The following is a 14818-nucleotide window of genomic DNA, read 5'->3' on the forward strand; positions in this document are numbered from 1 at the left end:
GCCGGCCGAATGGAAGGAAGGGCCCAACTGATGAGTTCATTTAGCCGGAGAATGGAAGGAATCTTTTTTTTTTTGGAAAAAATTGCTAAAACAGTTTGGCTACAAGTCTGTAGTGAAATGGTAAAAGGCAGTATGGAATTTTGGCTGAAGGGAAAAGGGGATACTCTACACTCTACAGCAAAAGCACCATACCCTGAGGATTTAAATTTGTGAAGAGTGGCACAGGCTTAAGGTCCACTTAAACAGCTGCATCCCTACTCGACTTAGGGCACCTGCAATGGGGCAAAAAAAGCAGGCAATAGGCAATAAATGCAGCCTTATGATCAGGTAGTAACCATTGTGAAAGCAAGTAGTAACAACTACCAGGTAGTAAGCTTGTAGCCTGGTAGTAAGAATAGAAAATGGTTAAAATGTCCTCTCTCTTCCGTTTCCCTCTCTCCAACACAAGCAGTTGCTACTGGCACATGCACAAATTGAAGGGAAGAAAAGAAAGTATTTTTTTATTTATCATGTGACCGGCCTCACAAAGGCCTACTGTCTAGACCTGCTACTTATTACCCAAGATACATTGCACTTGCCCTTACAAGACTTCCATGTTTTCAGTGACCTGACCCCCCCCCCCCCCCCCCAACACACACACACACACACACACACACACACACACACACACACACGACAGCAATAACAAATGAGCACCGGTGATGATCACGACTATATATAGTTACCATTTACACTGGTAGCCCAATTCAGGGAACTTACAGTCAGCTGATGAACTTACAGGAGTCATGAATGGGGTTACACAGTCACACCATCATTATTTGAAGGGTAAACACCAACCAATTTACATAATGAACTGGTATGCATCTAACAAAGATGCTCGGAGTGGCGCCAGGAGCATAGGGAGAAAATGTGGTTCAGCAAGGAACCTTCACTCCGAGCGTATCCCTCCCATGAAGGTCCTTGGGTCAGGGCAGGTTCCACTGAACTGAGCCTGTGAAAAGTCGAACCCGGGGTTCTACACATGGTAGATAGAGGAATTAGAAAATGTGCACGCACATTGAAACTCCAAACACATATGGTTAAAGCTAGAGCATGTTATGAGTGATTTTTACTTTGGGTAGATTTGCACTAGAATAGTCTTATTCAGATTGTTCTAGCATTCAAGAGGGCCTTGCAAAAAGTTGGCATAAGCATGAATAGTTTCAGCTACACCTTCTGTAAACACCGTGGTAATTTTTTTTGCCATATTTGCTCTTTCTACCAAACCTACAAAGTCAGGGTCTTTCTATCTTTTTTTTTCTGATATTTGACAACAAGAAGTTGACACTATGATGACACTCTTAACAAACTTCTGATATTTGCAATTAGGCTGTTTCTGAGAAATTGCAGAGTTAAGTACGATCAGAGTCAGAAAATTGCTAAATGCTTATAACTGCCAATGGCTGGATGATATTATCCTCATTCTTGGTATTGATGATCACATTGTCTAGGGAAGGGATGAAGTATAATTTTTCAGCATTCACAATAATCTGAAGATGTAACAAAGTTCTTGTAAGTGCAAAAGCTTATTTGCTAGACCAAGTATTATCCAAGTCCACCAGATTACATGGTAGCAACCATTTTCAATATAAACACTCCTCACACAAGTGAATGATTCATTCTTCTGGGGCCATCACAGTCAGTAATCAGATGGAAACAGATACAGTTTGCAGCAAGACTGATCAGGTCCAACTCCAAGAAACCAAACACTTTTGCACATATTGGCAACCATTTCTCTATACTATTCTGATTTAATCATCTTATCTTAATTCTCTATTCATTTCTCCACATATTGGCTACCAAAATAAAGCATGACCAAATCAAATATATACAAAAAAGATAAGCACAGCAAGAAAACTATTACAAAAAAATATGCACAGCAAGAAAAGTAGAAAACTAGTACAAAAGGTTGAGTATACCTCTTCTTGAAACCTTTGCAGCATAAGCCGTTTTTGCTCTTGATCTGCTGCATATGGATCCAAGATACCTTGCCCTTGTATGGGAGATGACCATGTCTTGCCCTTCTCTCTTTTTTGCAGTGTGATATGCATCTCACCATCCTCTGTATTATTGTCACCATTGTCCATGTTAAGAGCAGAGAAAAGTGCTACTGACTTAGGGTCTGTTTGGGAGCACTCCACTCCACAAACATTTGTCCAAACACCTTAACCTGCTCCACTCCACTCCACTCCACCAAATACCAGTTCCACTCCACAAAAAACCTAGAGCTCCTCTTGAGGTGCTCCACCAAAACCTGGAGCTGGTGGGGTTGGGAAAAATTACCCACTGCCACTGGTTACACGGCCCTGGGTACCGGTTCGTGGTAAAAAAATAGAAAAGTCAACTCTTCCCCGCCGCCGGTTCCTCCCGCAGCGTCGGCGCATCAGGCTGCCCCGCCGCCGTCGGGCATCCCTGGCGCCACCACCCTTCCCTGACGCCGCCCTTCCCCGCCGAGATCCCGCAGCACCGGCGGCGCTGAGCTCGTGAGCCGCTGCCTCCCTTCCCCGCCGCCGCCACCACCCTACCCCGCCGCCGCCGCCGTTGGGCATGTCCAGCTCGTTGAGATCCCGCAGCGCCGCCGCCGTCGAGCTCACGAGCCACCACCGCCCTTCCCCGCCGCCGCCACTGCCCTTCCCAGCAGGCGCCGCCGGCGCCAAGCTCGCGAGCCGCCATCGCCCTTCCCCGCCGCCGAGCTCGCGAGCTGCCACCGCCCTTTCCCGCCCTCGCCGAGCCTGCAGGCGCCGCCGCCGCCTAGCTCGCGGGCTAACACGCCCAGGTTGCAGCACGCACGCAGGAGGAGGAAGAGGGCTTGGTGTCTATGACAATTTGGGCCCATATGAATTGGTAGAGTGGAGTGCAGCCAAACATAATGAGAAAAAATTGTTGGAGTGGAGCTGAAAGGTGGAGTGGAGTTTGTGGAGTGGAGCTGGTTTTTTTGGAGTGGAGTGCTCCCAAACAGGCCCTTAAATACAAGTACAGATATATCCATAGAAATAAACTTCATGTGAGTGACTGCAGGTTCTTGCTATAATATCCTTATTCATCAAAATCAGCGAAAGCATTCACTAACAAGTCCCGGGTGACTGGCTGTTCTAAAAATAACCACAGAACAGAACCGTTCTGATTGTTAAAGGCAGCAAAGATAGTTCCCAAATTCACCTACTTCGTAGACTGAAAGAAAGGATGTGTTTTCCTATGTTATTAAGTTGGCTCTTCAAGTGAACTAAACCAATAAAAGAATTATAGATGAGGTGCACTAAAGTTAGTTAAGTTTTCTACTTCTCCACTAACTCTGATTATATATATAGAAAAAAAAACTAAAATCAGCCAATAGTTGCCATCACAGTGAACTCAAAAGACAAATAAATCTTATTTCTATTGCTACCTTCATTCTCAATGGATGTTGTGTGAATAAATGCAGTTAAATTTTAACATCTCTGACCAGTAATATAAAGAAATTTAATAAGATTTCTAGCATACATCATTTGTCAAGAAAGACACATCTACATCATCAAATTATGATAATTATTACCAACAGACAACTTAAATTTTTTTGTTGAAGTAACATGATGGAGACTTATGGTGTTATCTGGAATGACAAGTAAAGTATGCCAAATCAAGAGAAGTATTACTCATCAACAGTTTCTACTTTCCACTTCTCAGCTAACCCTGAGCAAAACTACAACCAACCTCAAGTTGCATTCATCAAGTAGACATTGAATGGATAAAAGCATTATGCCAATTTCAGAATTAGCAGGGCAATCAGCTCACATTGCAGATGAATTAAAAGGCGCCAACAATTTCAAGAATTGTTCTCGCATGATGTCAGAAATGCTGCACAAATCACGCCACAGCATGTCACAAGTCCACAGCAGTCAGAGAAAACGATAAATGTTCAAGAGCGAGAACAGCAGAGGTGACGGGATTGGGCCACACCTATCGTCCAGAACGAAGAGTCCGTCTTCACGGGGTGCGTCAGGTCGTGCTGCAAAATCACCGAAAAAGAAAATGAATTCCCAACCAACAAGCGACGAAATCCAAGTGGGTAAAAAAGCGTCTATCAGCAGGGAATCGAGTGGAACCGAATCGCATGGGGAGGATGGGGAGAAGCACGGACGTTGAGGTATGGCGGGTTGCCGCGGATGCCGACCTCGACGTGGCCCGCCTGGATGGTGCAGCGGAAGAGCTTGGTGGGCACGCCCTTGGGGAGCTCGATGTACATGTTCACCTCCTCCAGCGTCTGGTCCCATTCGAACACCTTCTGCCCTGCTCACGGCGGGGGATGGGGATCAAACCCTAGGTCAGAGGGGGTGGGGCCTGGGGGCGGCCCCGAAGAAGGGGGCTAGGACGCGGAGGTTGGGGGAGGCGGCTCACCGTTGTGCACGAAGGCGTGACGCTTCTCGGGGGCCAGCTTCTCCGCCATTGCTGACAGCGTCCGGCTCTCCTGACGCTTCTGGAAGAGTCTGGGACTCCGGCGCTCGAGAGACAGACGAGACAAAATGCTCCACTGTACAAAATGCTCCACTGTACCACTTTTAACTAGCGGGTCCAATACTATTACAATTATTCTAGGACTTTAGAGAAATATAATTACAATTTGACTATTATGAAACTTGCCATTATAATTCTTCGTACATCTGAAACCGTTGTGTACATATATTTCGTATAGATGAAAACACTCCTGCTACATCACTCTCTCCACTCAATAATGAGTGGGCCCCGCTAATCATGTTCTTCTTCAGCCAACATCGTGGTGCTCGGCGGCGGGCTCCAGCGTCGGGTGCACGACCTGGCGGGCGCCTTCTTCAAGTCCACGGGTAACCCGCTGACATGCAGCGCTGCGTTGCCCACGCCATGGCCGTGGTCAAATGGATCCAGCCGAGTTCCTCTTTCTACTCTCGTCCCGTGCTTCTCTCTGGTGCAGGAACAGGAGTGTCGCAACCCTGCTGTTCCGCCGTCGGAACAGAGCACTGCTGGCCGTCGCGGCTCCAGGGCGGAACGGGAGCGCCTCCTCATTCCGATTTCATCCTTCCCTATTCCTACACACAAAAATACCACCTCATCAATCTCTGGCGTCTGGCCATCACGGTTCAATTGGCTTAACAGTGAGCACCACTGTACCTTTATCTGCCTTACCAGCTCGTGCCTTCCCCCTTTTCTTGCCTGAGTAGAGCTCCCCGCGATCTTCCAGAGCCGTAACCATGGTCGTCCATGGCAGACCCCCTCTCCCATGCCCGGAGGGAATCCTCTCTCCCTCCTCCTCTCTCCCCATGCCCTCGGTTCTGAGAACGGTGGCCAGGAGTGCTGTTCCACCCGTGTCCCCAGCCATGGAGGCGGAGAGGTTGAAGAAGAACCTGATGAGTGGGGCCCACACGTCATTGAGTGGAGGGAGTGAAGCAGAAAGGATGTTTTCGTCCATACGAAATGTACATACTCATATACAGCTTGACAGCGGGCCTAGGCACTTGAAAAACGTATAAAACGGCAAAGTTCGGATGTGTGAAAAGTTATAATGGCAAATTTCAAAATAGTTGAATTGTAATGACATTTCTCCAAGAATAAAAAAACTCTTTTATCTACTAGAATGTACCGCGCTCTATATTTGATGTATATGTATATTTATTTTTTTTACAACATGTTCCATCCATAACTATTAAGTTATATCTTTATCTCTATCTCTATCTCTATCTCTATCTCTCTCTACTATTTCTAATGCAATCAATATTTTCTTGGTTTGTCAATCGGAATCTTAATTGGAGTCTGGATAATTCAATTTGAATTCAAATCGGAATTTGGAAAAATCATTAGAATCCTAAATAGAATACGAACAATCGATCTCGCACAATCACGACACTACCTGTACGTAAAATAAATAAATATAAACTTCATGATATTACGTAGGTTTATTATATTACTACTAGTAATGCACCGGTACTATGCTAGTTATATTTAACGTACGCTTTGATAGTATAAGTACTAACGTTATTTTCTAAATACAACATACATGATGTTCAATTAAACATAGAGAATTTAACACTGATTATAGCACAAATATCACATCCAATTACCACGTTTCCATGATAACCCTCCTTTTCCTTGCCTCATCCTTTACCCCCACGAAGTTTGAATACGACCTATACACATTATTGTATAACATTTTTTATATACTTACCCGCGAAAAAAGTATCCTAAATTCGTATGATAGTGTATTACAATTTGCTACCGACAGGTGGGCCCACCACAAACACATCGCCTCCTTTCTTCCCCACTTCCCCTTCTCCCTGCCTCCAGTCCTCCAGTGCTCCTCCCCCGCGCCGGCACGAAACCCTAGTTCCTAGACCTGTGCCGCTGTCCACCTCCCCTCCTAGAGATAGAGAGAGAGAGAGAGATGTACTCGGACCAGATTTCCACCGGCCGCAAGCGTTCTATCCACGAGCGCCTCGACGGCGACCTCCCCGGCGGCGCTGGCGCCGGCGGCCGTACCCGCCACATGGCGTCCAAGAGGTCAGTACAAGGCGCAGCGCCGCTCCTAAATCCTTGCTACGCTCTTGTTACGGCAGCGGTCCCCCACCTCCCTGATCGCGTTGGTAGTGGGCGTCTCCAGATTGGAAATCTGCCCTACCCCGGGCTTCTCCGTGTGCTTGAGAATTGCAGAATTAGGTTAGAGCGCGGGTTTTGGCTATTCTGTTCTGAAGAAGGTAGTGCCTTTAGATTGGTTGCTTTGTTCGAATCTTCCATGTGTGCTCGTGCTGCGTCCATAGGTTGTGTGCGGATTAAGGGTGCGGAGTGGATTTGAGTGGTTCATGATTTGTGTTGTTATCTAGGTGGAACAAAGGGAACTGTTTACTGTTGCAGTGCCGCCTTGACGATGCCAATTTCGCGCGGCAATTGTCATGTTTAGCAAGTTCCTTGCTGATGCTCAAAATGAGAATCAGCGATTTTGCTTTCGAAGCTACTTGGAGCATGGGCTTCCATGAACCCGAGGATTTGTGTATTCATACTGATACCATGGATTTGTGATGGTATGGAGCCAAATTGGTTCCTGTTTGTTAGTTATCAGTGGTTGACATAACCACTTTTTTTCTGTTCAATCATTTACTTTTATGTAATGGAACGTCGGGGAATGTCGTTTAGTGAATATCTTGACTGCAGATCTAAGAAATTCTTCCACGCTGACTAGTGAAAAATTGGGATTTATTTTGGGAAGTAAGTGTTTCATCCATGTAGCAGTGAATTATGGGGTCGATATGTAAACTGTTTAAGAATCAACCACTTATGCTTTTTATGCCTTCTGTTTTTGGTAGGATATGTTTTTCCTTCTCAAAAAGAACCCTTGAAATGTAATATGGCTGTACCATGAGCAATTTTTTTGGTTTCTTTTTCTCTCTCACTTGCTGATCTCTTCATACTGCCATACTGGTACATCAGGAATTAGCTATGGACGTGTTTAAGGCTCATATAAATGGTATCAGAATAAATACTGGACTATCAGCATTCTCCCTTGCTGATTTCTGATATATCGATTAGATCCAGGGTTTTAAAACCACTTCATTCTATAGATAAATTTTATCAATCTGGGCGGACAGCAGTTAACTGGGGATTACTAAGTTGTCTGCATCTAATCTTGATCAATCTTTATTTCCTCCATTTTTCATTCAAACTATCAACAAATTCCAGCTTCTATGGTTCTGATAGACCAAAATCAGCTCAAAATGTTTCTCTCACCTGAGCTGAGCTCCTTTCACACCAACAAGGGTTATGTCCAGGATTTTAAAAAGTAATTGGGGCACAATTTTATTTTGTGTTGTTCTTTGTTCCCATTATACTTAGTTGTCTATGTAATAAACTGTAGGATCCTTATAAATTTGTTTGCTCTGTGCCTCTGTAGGCAACGGCAGATAGATGAAAAATGGAAGCATGATCTGTATCGGGAAGATGATGGACCAACTTCAAGTATCTTTTTTTGTCATCATATGGCAATCTATTTTATACCCATCTCCCATTTAACACATATCTATATGTGCTTTGTCTTAAGAATCAATCGGTCCAAGGGATTTACGATTGAAGCTGCAGATGAGAAGTTCTCAACTAGGCTTTACCAGCGCAAAGAGTTCTGGTGTGCGTGATCTACGCGAGAAGCTGTCTGGAACAATGCACCCGCAACCATCGAATGCTGACCCCCCAAAGCCAAAGCCAGTATCAGAAGTTGTCAAAATCTCAAGGCGTGAAGCAGCTGATGAAATGCCCGCGCGCCAAAGTCAGAAAGCATCAAAACAGCCTTCAGCGAAGAAGACATCTCAACCTAAGGTATCCATGCTACTAACAATATTTGCCATATATCCATGGTATATAATTTCCATCTTTTCTGCTCTCCACATGCTCTGAATTTCATTTCTTGGTCAAAAGCTGGAAGATATATATTGTTGTCATTATTCATTTACCAAAGTCCAGCACTAATGTTTGGACCCTTTGGACTAAAGTGGTACTGTTTTTTGGGTTGTGCTTGCTACATTCTACTACTACATATAAAAGAATAGTAACATCTGTGCAATTACTGTCTCTTTTTTGTTTCCCTCCAATCCTCTTGCAATGAACTTATGTGTCCCTCCTATCCTCTTGCAACGAATTATGAAATTCAGAGAGTCCACTAGCCATTGCCATTTGAGCATATGCATCTTTTCTAGTTGGAAATATGAACTTTGGTACCAGAAGGGGAAAAAAATAGTTTAGGGGGAGCATTAAAGTGCTGAACTCTTGTGTATATAATTATATCTTTACCAATTTTAGAGATAGCTATTCTTTTACTGTTTTAGATGCTTTTAAGGAAGTGATGAGCATTTTAAGGAAGTGATGAGCATTCATAAATGTATCATCGATCAGAGGGTTGTGCTAGGTTTATAAATTGAGAATTTGTAACAAGGACAGTTCAAATGGTTTGTGTAATGCTTCTGTCATATTAATTGATTATAAGTAACTGAGTGTTGCTATCATGGTATTCTGATTAGTTGCTTTGGAGTACAGGCTATCTACCACTATGGACCGATTTAAAATTGTTCAACTTTTGCTTCCACGTAGTGTAGAATTAATTAACTGTTCTTATAAACTTAGCATGCTATGTCTTGGATTTCGGTTTTGAGTGTCCTTGATGTTGAGCAGATGACTCTGCACATGATATTATTACACAGTAGCTGAATTTCAGTATTTGGAGAACGTGCTACATTCTGCAGGATAACTGTGCGCTAGTTTTTCAGTGTTGTGCTTTACATTCAGCTCCAACATCTTTTTTTTTTGGGGACTTCTTTGCAGGCTGAAAGTCCACTCGACAATTTCCTGAGTTCACTTGGGCTTGAGAAGTATTCAATTACCTTCCAGGCTGAGGAGGTCTGACTAAATTTCTGAACTGCCAAAACTTTTCACGTTCTCTTGATGTTATTTTCTTGGGTTAATATTTGTTCTATCATACAAGGTTGACATGGCAGCCCTTAGGCATATGACTGACAGTGATCTGAAGGCTTTGGGCATTCCAATGGTAAGCACTTTACATTGATCTCTGCTTTCTGAATATGAGTTTGCTTGCTTTTATCGGTGGATTATTGGATCCTCATTTTCCTAATTTAAAGAGTAATGCCAGTCTTTCATCCTAAATAAGAGTAGCTAGGATATGTGAATGGGGGCCATTTTTGCTGATTAATCATATAACCTTGCACATACGCATAAGCTTTGCTGTTTTATTTGGGGAAATGTGTGTTGGCCTATGCTGAAGTTATTGGAACCTGCTAATTAACAATAATTTTGCATTTATCCGATAACTAATTAACAAAACCCCCCACCGTTAGCAAACCATCAGTTCTGTTTCATTCATCGCCACAATAATTTTGAGCTGAAGAATTTGAACTCATGATAAGTGTTTGTTCAGGGTCCTCGGAAGAAGATTATCCTCGCCTTGGAGTCCAGAGCATAGGACTGTGGCAAAGGAGCAAATGTAGAAAGGTGGTGGAGATTTGCAAGGCATGCTCATGTGCAAGTTTGACAAACCTTTGTATGGGTCTTGGAAAGTGTACAACGACGCATGTTCTGTCCTGTTGGGATGCTCAACCAAGTTAGGATGTTAGAAGGAAGGCCATGTCGCCAATGATGTAACTTATCGGTCACCTGTTAATTAAACGGCGCCATATACATGTTGAGGCTATTCGGTTGGTCTTGGAGTGCTGTTTTGTATGACTGCATTGTGAATTCTCCCATGGGGGTGCAATGTTGCTACGATTTGGTTTTCAAAGTAGCTAGAATAAAAAGGTCGGGGGGGGGGGGGTGGTGCGGTGCGGGGGCGCAGAGGATAATCAAATGCTTGTGAGATGGAAATAGCGTACACGGATGGTTTTTTGGATCGGACTTTGCAGAGGTGCTCATTAGTGACCACGTTTTTTACCCCGGCGTACCAGAGCTGTTGATCTTGTTAGAGCAACTCGGAGAGCAAATGGGTTTCCATATGAAGATTTAGTCAGCGGACATCAAAAATCAATCTTCAGTAGGGGGGGCAAATGGGCTACCATTTTAGTAGGCTTTTCAAATCCACCCCTAAATTTGGTAGCTCTCTATTTGGATTGCCAACTGTGGGTCCCACCAATTTCTTTTTTTCTTTTCCTTTCCCGATCCCCTTAGGCCCCGGCCACGCCCTGCCGCCGCCCCCGCCCCCGCCCTCTGCCTCGCCACCCTCGCCTCGCCGCGGCCGGGCTCGGGCTCGTCCTCGTGGGCTGCAGCCTCGAGAGGCTCGCCGACGGGGCATCTCACCAGCCCGTTCCTGAACGCGCCGGCGCCTTGTCCTCCTCCGCGAACACCTTGCAGCTGCCGGAGCACGCGTCGCACGGCACGAACCGCGCCCCGCCGCAGAGGATGCAGGGGTCCTGTGCGCCGACCAGTGCCGCGTCACAGGCCTGGAGGGCGGCAGCCAGCTCCCCGGACTCGTGCAGGCGGCAGACCTCCTCGTCGCCGCCTAGGTGCCGGCCGTCCGCGAACACCTACGGGAGCGGCGGCGGCCGGGCGCCTCCGCCGCCGAGCGCCTCCAACTGCATGATGATAATTGGGCTGGGAGTGTGACTGGGAGTGGAGAATGATAGGTGGGGTCTAGATGTCAGTTGGAAAAATGGAAGCCCAATTTACTCAATCTGCTGGAGTGGAGGCCCATATTTGGGTGACTAAAATTTAGAAGTGGACTTCTAAGTGGACATTTGCTCATCCAAATTTAGCAGTCTTACTGGAGTTGCTCTTAAAGCTCAAAATTGACGCTCAAGCATGATCATACTGAGCTAAACAAAATATCCATTCCCGTAACGAGCAGGGAGGGAGATGATCTTCTGGCTCCGCGTTCTGCTCTACACATTCTAAGGGCACCCGCAGAGGTGTAGAGAGCATACTCTCTATAATTTTAGCCACATCAGCTGTAGAAAGCGCTGTCGACGAGTCATCCAAAGATTTGCCTATAACACGTTTTCCAAAGAGCTCGTGGACCCTACAAGTCAGTTATTTTTTATTAACTTCCAACCACACCTCTCTCTGCGCTCCGGAACTCTGCCTCCTTGACATCTCTGTGGAACCCTCTCAGCTTCGGGCCGCGAGCTGGCGACTCTCGCCACGGCCAACGACACTTGATTCTCTCTCATCACTTCTCTTTCGTACGTGGAAGTTCTGTAGAGTGCTTGTAGACCCGCTGCGGCTGCTCTAAAGAATCATGCTAAACATTGTGATGTTTACGGACTCCATTCAAAACTAAAGTAGGATTGCCTCGCATTCACATGTCACTACAATGTGTTATTCTCTCCGTTCCATTATAGGTCGTTTGACTTTTTTTTATCCTAAGTTTGACCACTCGTTTTATTAAAAAAAATTGTGCAAAATATCACTTTTTTTTATTCTGGCTTGCTTTATAAATACAAGTTGTTCAAGAATAATTTAAATTTGACTATGTTTGCACATTTTTTTAAATAAAACGAGTTGTCAAACTTGAGGTTAAAAAAGTCATAAATTTTGAAATATCAATTTGAAAGAGATGATAGAAGCGGAAGTTCATTTTGGCATGGTATTAAGAAATGGAATCATAAATAGCGCCCCCAGTCTATCCATCGCATTCTGCGACTTCAACTGATTCTATCGCATAAAGGCTGCCGCGCGCGCCTGGGCGCAGCAAACCAAAATATGTTTTTCTTTTTTTTTTCGTTTCAAAGTGGGCTTCATGAAGCTTGTTGGGCTGAGGGCATTAATTTTTTTCTTTTTGTTTCGATTGTTCTTAAATATTACGGGCTTCTCTCGAGTGCTTCTCTCTTGTGGGCTTCATAGCACGGGTTTTATTTTGGACTTGTCCTTTTTTACTTTAGAATGTTCCGTTGGAACATTTCCGAATGTTCCTTTAAATTTGTAGAATGTTCTTGATAAAAAATATTCATGAACATTTTAAAAATTTCGGGAACATATTTGAATGTTCCATTTGAAGTATTTTAATGTTCCTAAACATTCTTCTTAAACATTCAAAAAGTTCCAGAACATTCAATAAACATTTGAAATCATTTCAGAATGTTTGTTGGAACTTTGTAAAATGTTCCAGAACATTCAAAAAGTTCCCAAGGTATTTTGTAAAACATTTCAAATTGTTTAATTGGATATATTTGAGAACAAGTCACAAAAAGTTCCCAATGTATTTTGTAAAACATTTCAAATTGTTCACGAGAAAATGTTTCATTGGAGCTTATGAAAATTTTCGTGGACTATTTTAAATGTTCCTAGACATTTTAAAAAGTTCCATAACATAGCTGTAAAATATTTAACTTTTAGTAAATATTTAGAATTTTTGAAAACATTTCACAGTGTCCCTTGGAACTTTGTAGAATGTTGCAGAACATTCAAAAAAGTTCTCAAGGTATTTTGTAAAAAAATTCAAAATGTTGAATTAGATATATTTGAGAACAACTCACAATGTTTATTGATAAATTGCCACAAAACATTTCAGAATGTTCTTGAGAAAATGTTCCATCAGAAATATTTAGAATTTTTGTGAAAAATAGTTTTGGAAACTTTTCACAGTGTTTCTTGGAACTTTGTAGAATGTACCAGAACATTCAAAAAGTTCTCAAGGTATTTTGTAAAACATTTCAAATTGTTGAATTAGAAGAAGTCACAATGTTCTCGGGGGGGGGGGGGATGTTCCATTGGACCTTTTGAAAACGTTCTTGAACTAGTCTAAAATTTCCTAACCATTTTAAAAAGTTCCATAACATTTTTAAGTGTTCCTAAACATTTTAATATGTTCCAAATATGTTTTGGAATATATTTGTAAAATATTTCATAACCATTGGACCTGGAAACCCTTCTGCGATAGGTTCGCTTGTAGTAGCGCGCGAAGAATAGATTCCACGAGCTCTCCCACATGGGCATATCCGGGCAGATCTATTCCTAGCGTGGGCGAAGATGCACGGACATGTCGCAGGACCAGCGGGTTACACCCCACCTGGCGCGCGGCCTGGACCCTTCGTGGGCTGAAACGTGAAACGAGGCGGAGACGGAGGCCCGGTTTTCCATTCGTGTGTTCCGCTCGTCGTTCATTCTGATTTTTTTTGGCTCCTGAAATTTCTGTGAAACATAATGCAAAGTTCTGGGTACATTTGTGTAACAAGAGAAGAAGTTTTGGAACATTTTTCTAAGTTTGAAATAACATAACTTTTTATACAGTTTGGAACATTTTAATTTTTTCATACTTTTTGAAAAGTTCCAGCTATGTAGCAAGAGATGTTTTGTGGAACATTTTTTTTATGTTTGGATTGACAGAACTTTTCGTGCAGTTTGGAACATTTTAAATATTTTTCATACTTTTTCAAAAGTTCCAGCTATGTAGCAAAAAAATATTTTGTGGAATAAATTTCTAAGTTTGAGAATGCCAGAACTTTTTGAAAAGTTTAGAACATTTTGAACTGTTTCTATGATTTTTTACAGAACAAGAGAAGAAGTTTTGGGAGTCTTTTAAAATTTTGGATTTAAAATTTTGGAATTACAAATTTTTTTTTACAGTTCGTAACATTCTACACAGTTCTATTATGGAGTGTTAAAAGAAATTTAAAGTGGATTAGCATCTGCGGTAGTCAGCCATGGCAGCGTCGTATTTACTGGGCCAAAATGAATGAAACAACAGTTGGGCGAGCGCTCTTCTGCGACAGCATGACGTGCGCGCGACAAATAGATGCCCCCTTTGCACCATTATTATTATTCCTAACAATGGCCATCAAATTCCAAAGAATCAAATTCGCGCCATTATTCCTAACACACCCTGATGAATCGACTCGCACCATCAACATCCATTACTCTCCAAAGGAGAAACCAATCCACTCCACGCGATCTTGCCGGTCTTCTTTTTCCAACTTCACAAGCGGTGTATACACAATTCATCATTTAAGTTTGTTAGAATTCTCCTCAATTACCCATGTGGTATTAATCACATCATAACTCCCTAGCACTCTCACTCGTGGTCTTTTAGTCCTCAATTCATCATTTAAATAAGTGAACCTATGCCAAATATTTCAACATTGCAAACCACTGCATAAAAGTGTAGCCCATCTGAACATTTTGGCACGGGCGATGGGAATCACGTTTAACTCGAGCATTGGTTGTCCTACTCTTTCTTTTTTCAGTCCGTAAAATGAATAATGAAGAGGTAAAACGTGCACATGAATTATCATTGTTTTCTACTCGGAGTCGGATGCTAAACACGTCGATCTACACAAGAGCAAACGAGCTCGGC

The 14818-nt window shown here is 43.2% G+C and overlaps 2 protein-coding genes across 2 annotated transcripts; one reads left to right on the forward strand and one right to left on the reverse strand.

Moving 5' to 3' along the window:
* Positions 1-689: 689 nt before the first annotated feature.
* LOC120640690 (nudC domain-containing protein 2-like) lies at positions 690-4571 on the reverse strand. The gene is made up of 5 exons (XM_039916593.1): positions 4414-4571; positions 4157-4305; positions 3976-4024; positions 1959-2101; positions 690-1015 (listed from the first exon to the last, which is right to left on the reverse strand). Exons 1-5 carry the CDS (start codon positions 4460-4462, stop codon positions 929-931), a joined length of 477 nt encoding a protein of 158 aa, XP_039772527.1. The 5' UTR covers positions 4463-4571; the 3' UTR covers positions 690-928.
* A 1686-nt stretch (positions 4572-6257) lies between these two features.
* LOC120640691 (ankyrin repeat and SAM domain-containing protein 6-like) lies at positions 6258-10308 on the forward strand. The gene is made up of 6 exons (XM_039916594.1): positions 6258-6543; positions 7928-7992; positions 8075-8346; positions 9346-9420; positions 9506-9568; positions 9956-10308. The coding sequence occupies exons 1-6, from the start codon at positions 6428-6430 to the stop codon at positions 9998-10000; spliced, it is 636 nt and encodes a 211-aa protein (XP_039772528.1). The 5' UTR covers positions 6258-6427; the 3' UTR covers positions 10001-10308.
* The last annotated feature ends 4510 nt before the right edge of the window (positions 10309-14818 follow it).

The sequence above is a fragment of the Panicum virgatum genome, chromosome 7K (assembly GCF_016808335.1).
Source record: "Panicum virgatum strain AP13 chromosome 7K, P.virgatum_v5, whole genome shotgun sequence".
Lineage (NCBI taxonomy): Eukaryota > Viridiplantae > Streptophyta > Magnoliopsida > Poales > Poaceae > Panicum > Panicum virgatum.

Excerpts from the sequence above, each read along its gene's own strand:
- LOC120640690 (XM_039916593.1), bottom strand. The coding sequence starts at position 4,462 with ATGGCGGAGAAGCTGGCCCCCGAGAAGCGTCACGCCTTCGTGCACAAC. Across the intron at positions 2,102-3,975 it reads CTCTTCGTTCTGGACGATAG|AGGATGGTGAGATGCATATC; the intron begins GTGTGGCCCAAT and ends ACAATAATACAG. Across the intron at positions 1,016-1,958 it reads TGCAAAGGTTTCAAGAAGAG|AACCCCGGGTTCGACTTTTC; the intron begins GTATACTCAACC and ends TACCATGTGTAG.
- LOC120640691 (XM_039916594.1), top strand. The coding sequence starts at position 6,428 with ATGTACTCGGACCAGATTTCCACCGGCCGCAAGCGTTCTATCCACGAG. Across the intron at positions 8,347-9,345 it reads AGAAGACATCTCAACCTAAG|GCTGAAAGTCCACTCGACAA; the intron begins GTATCCATGCTA and ends ACTTCTTTGCAG. Across the intron at positions 9,421-9,505 it reads TTACCTTCCAGGCTGAGGAG|GTTGACATGGCAGCCCTTAG; the intron begins GTCTGACTAAAT and ends CTATCATACAAG.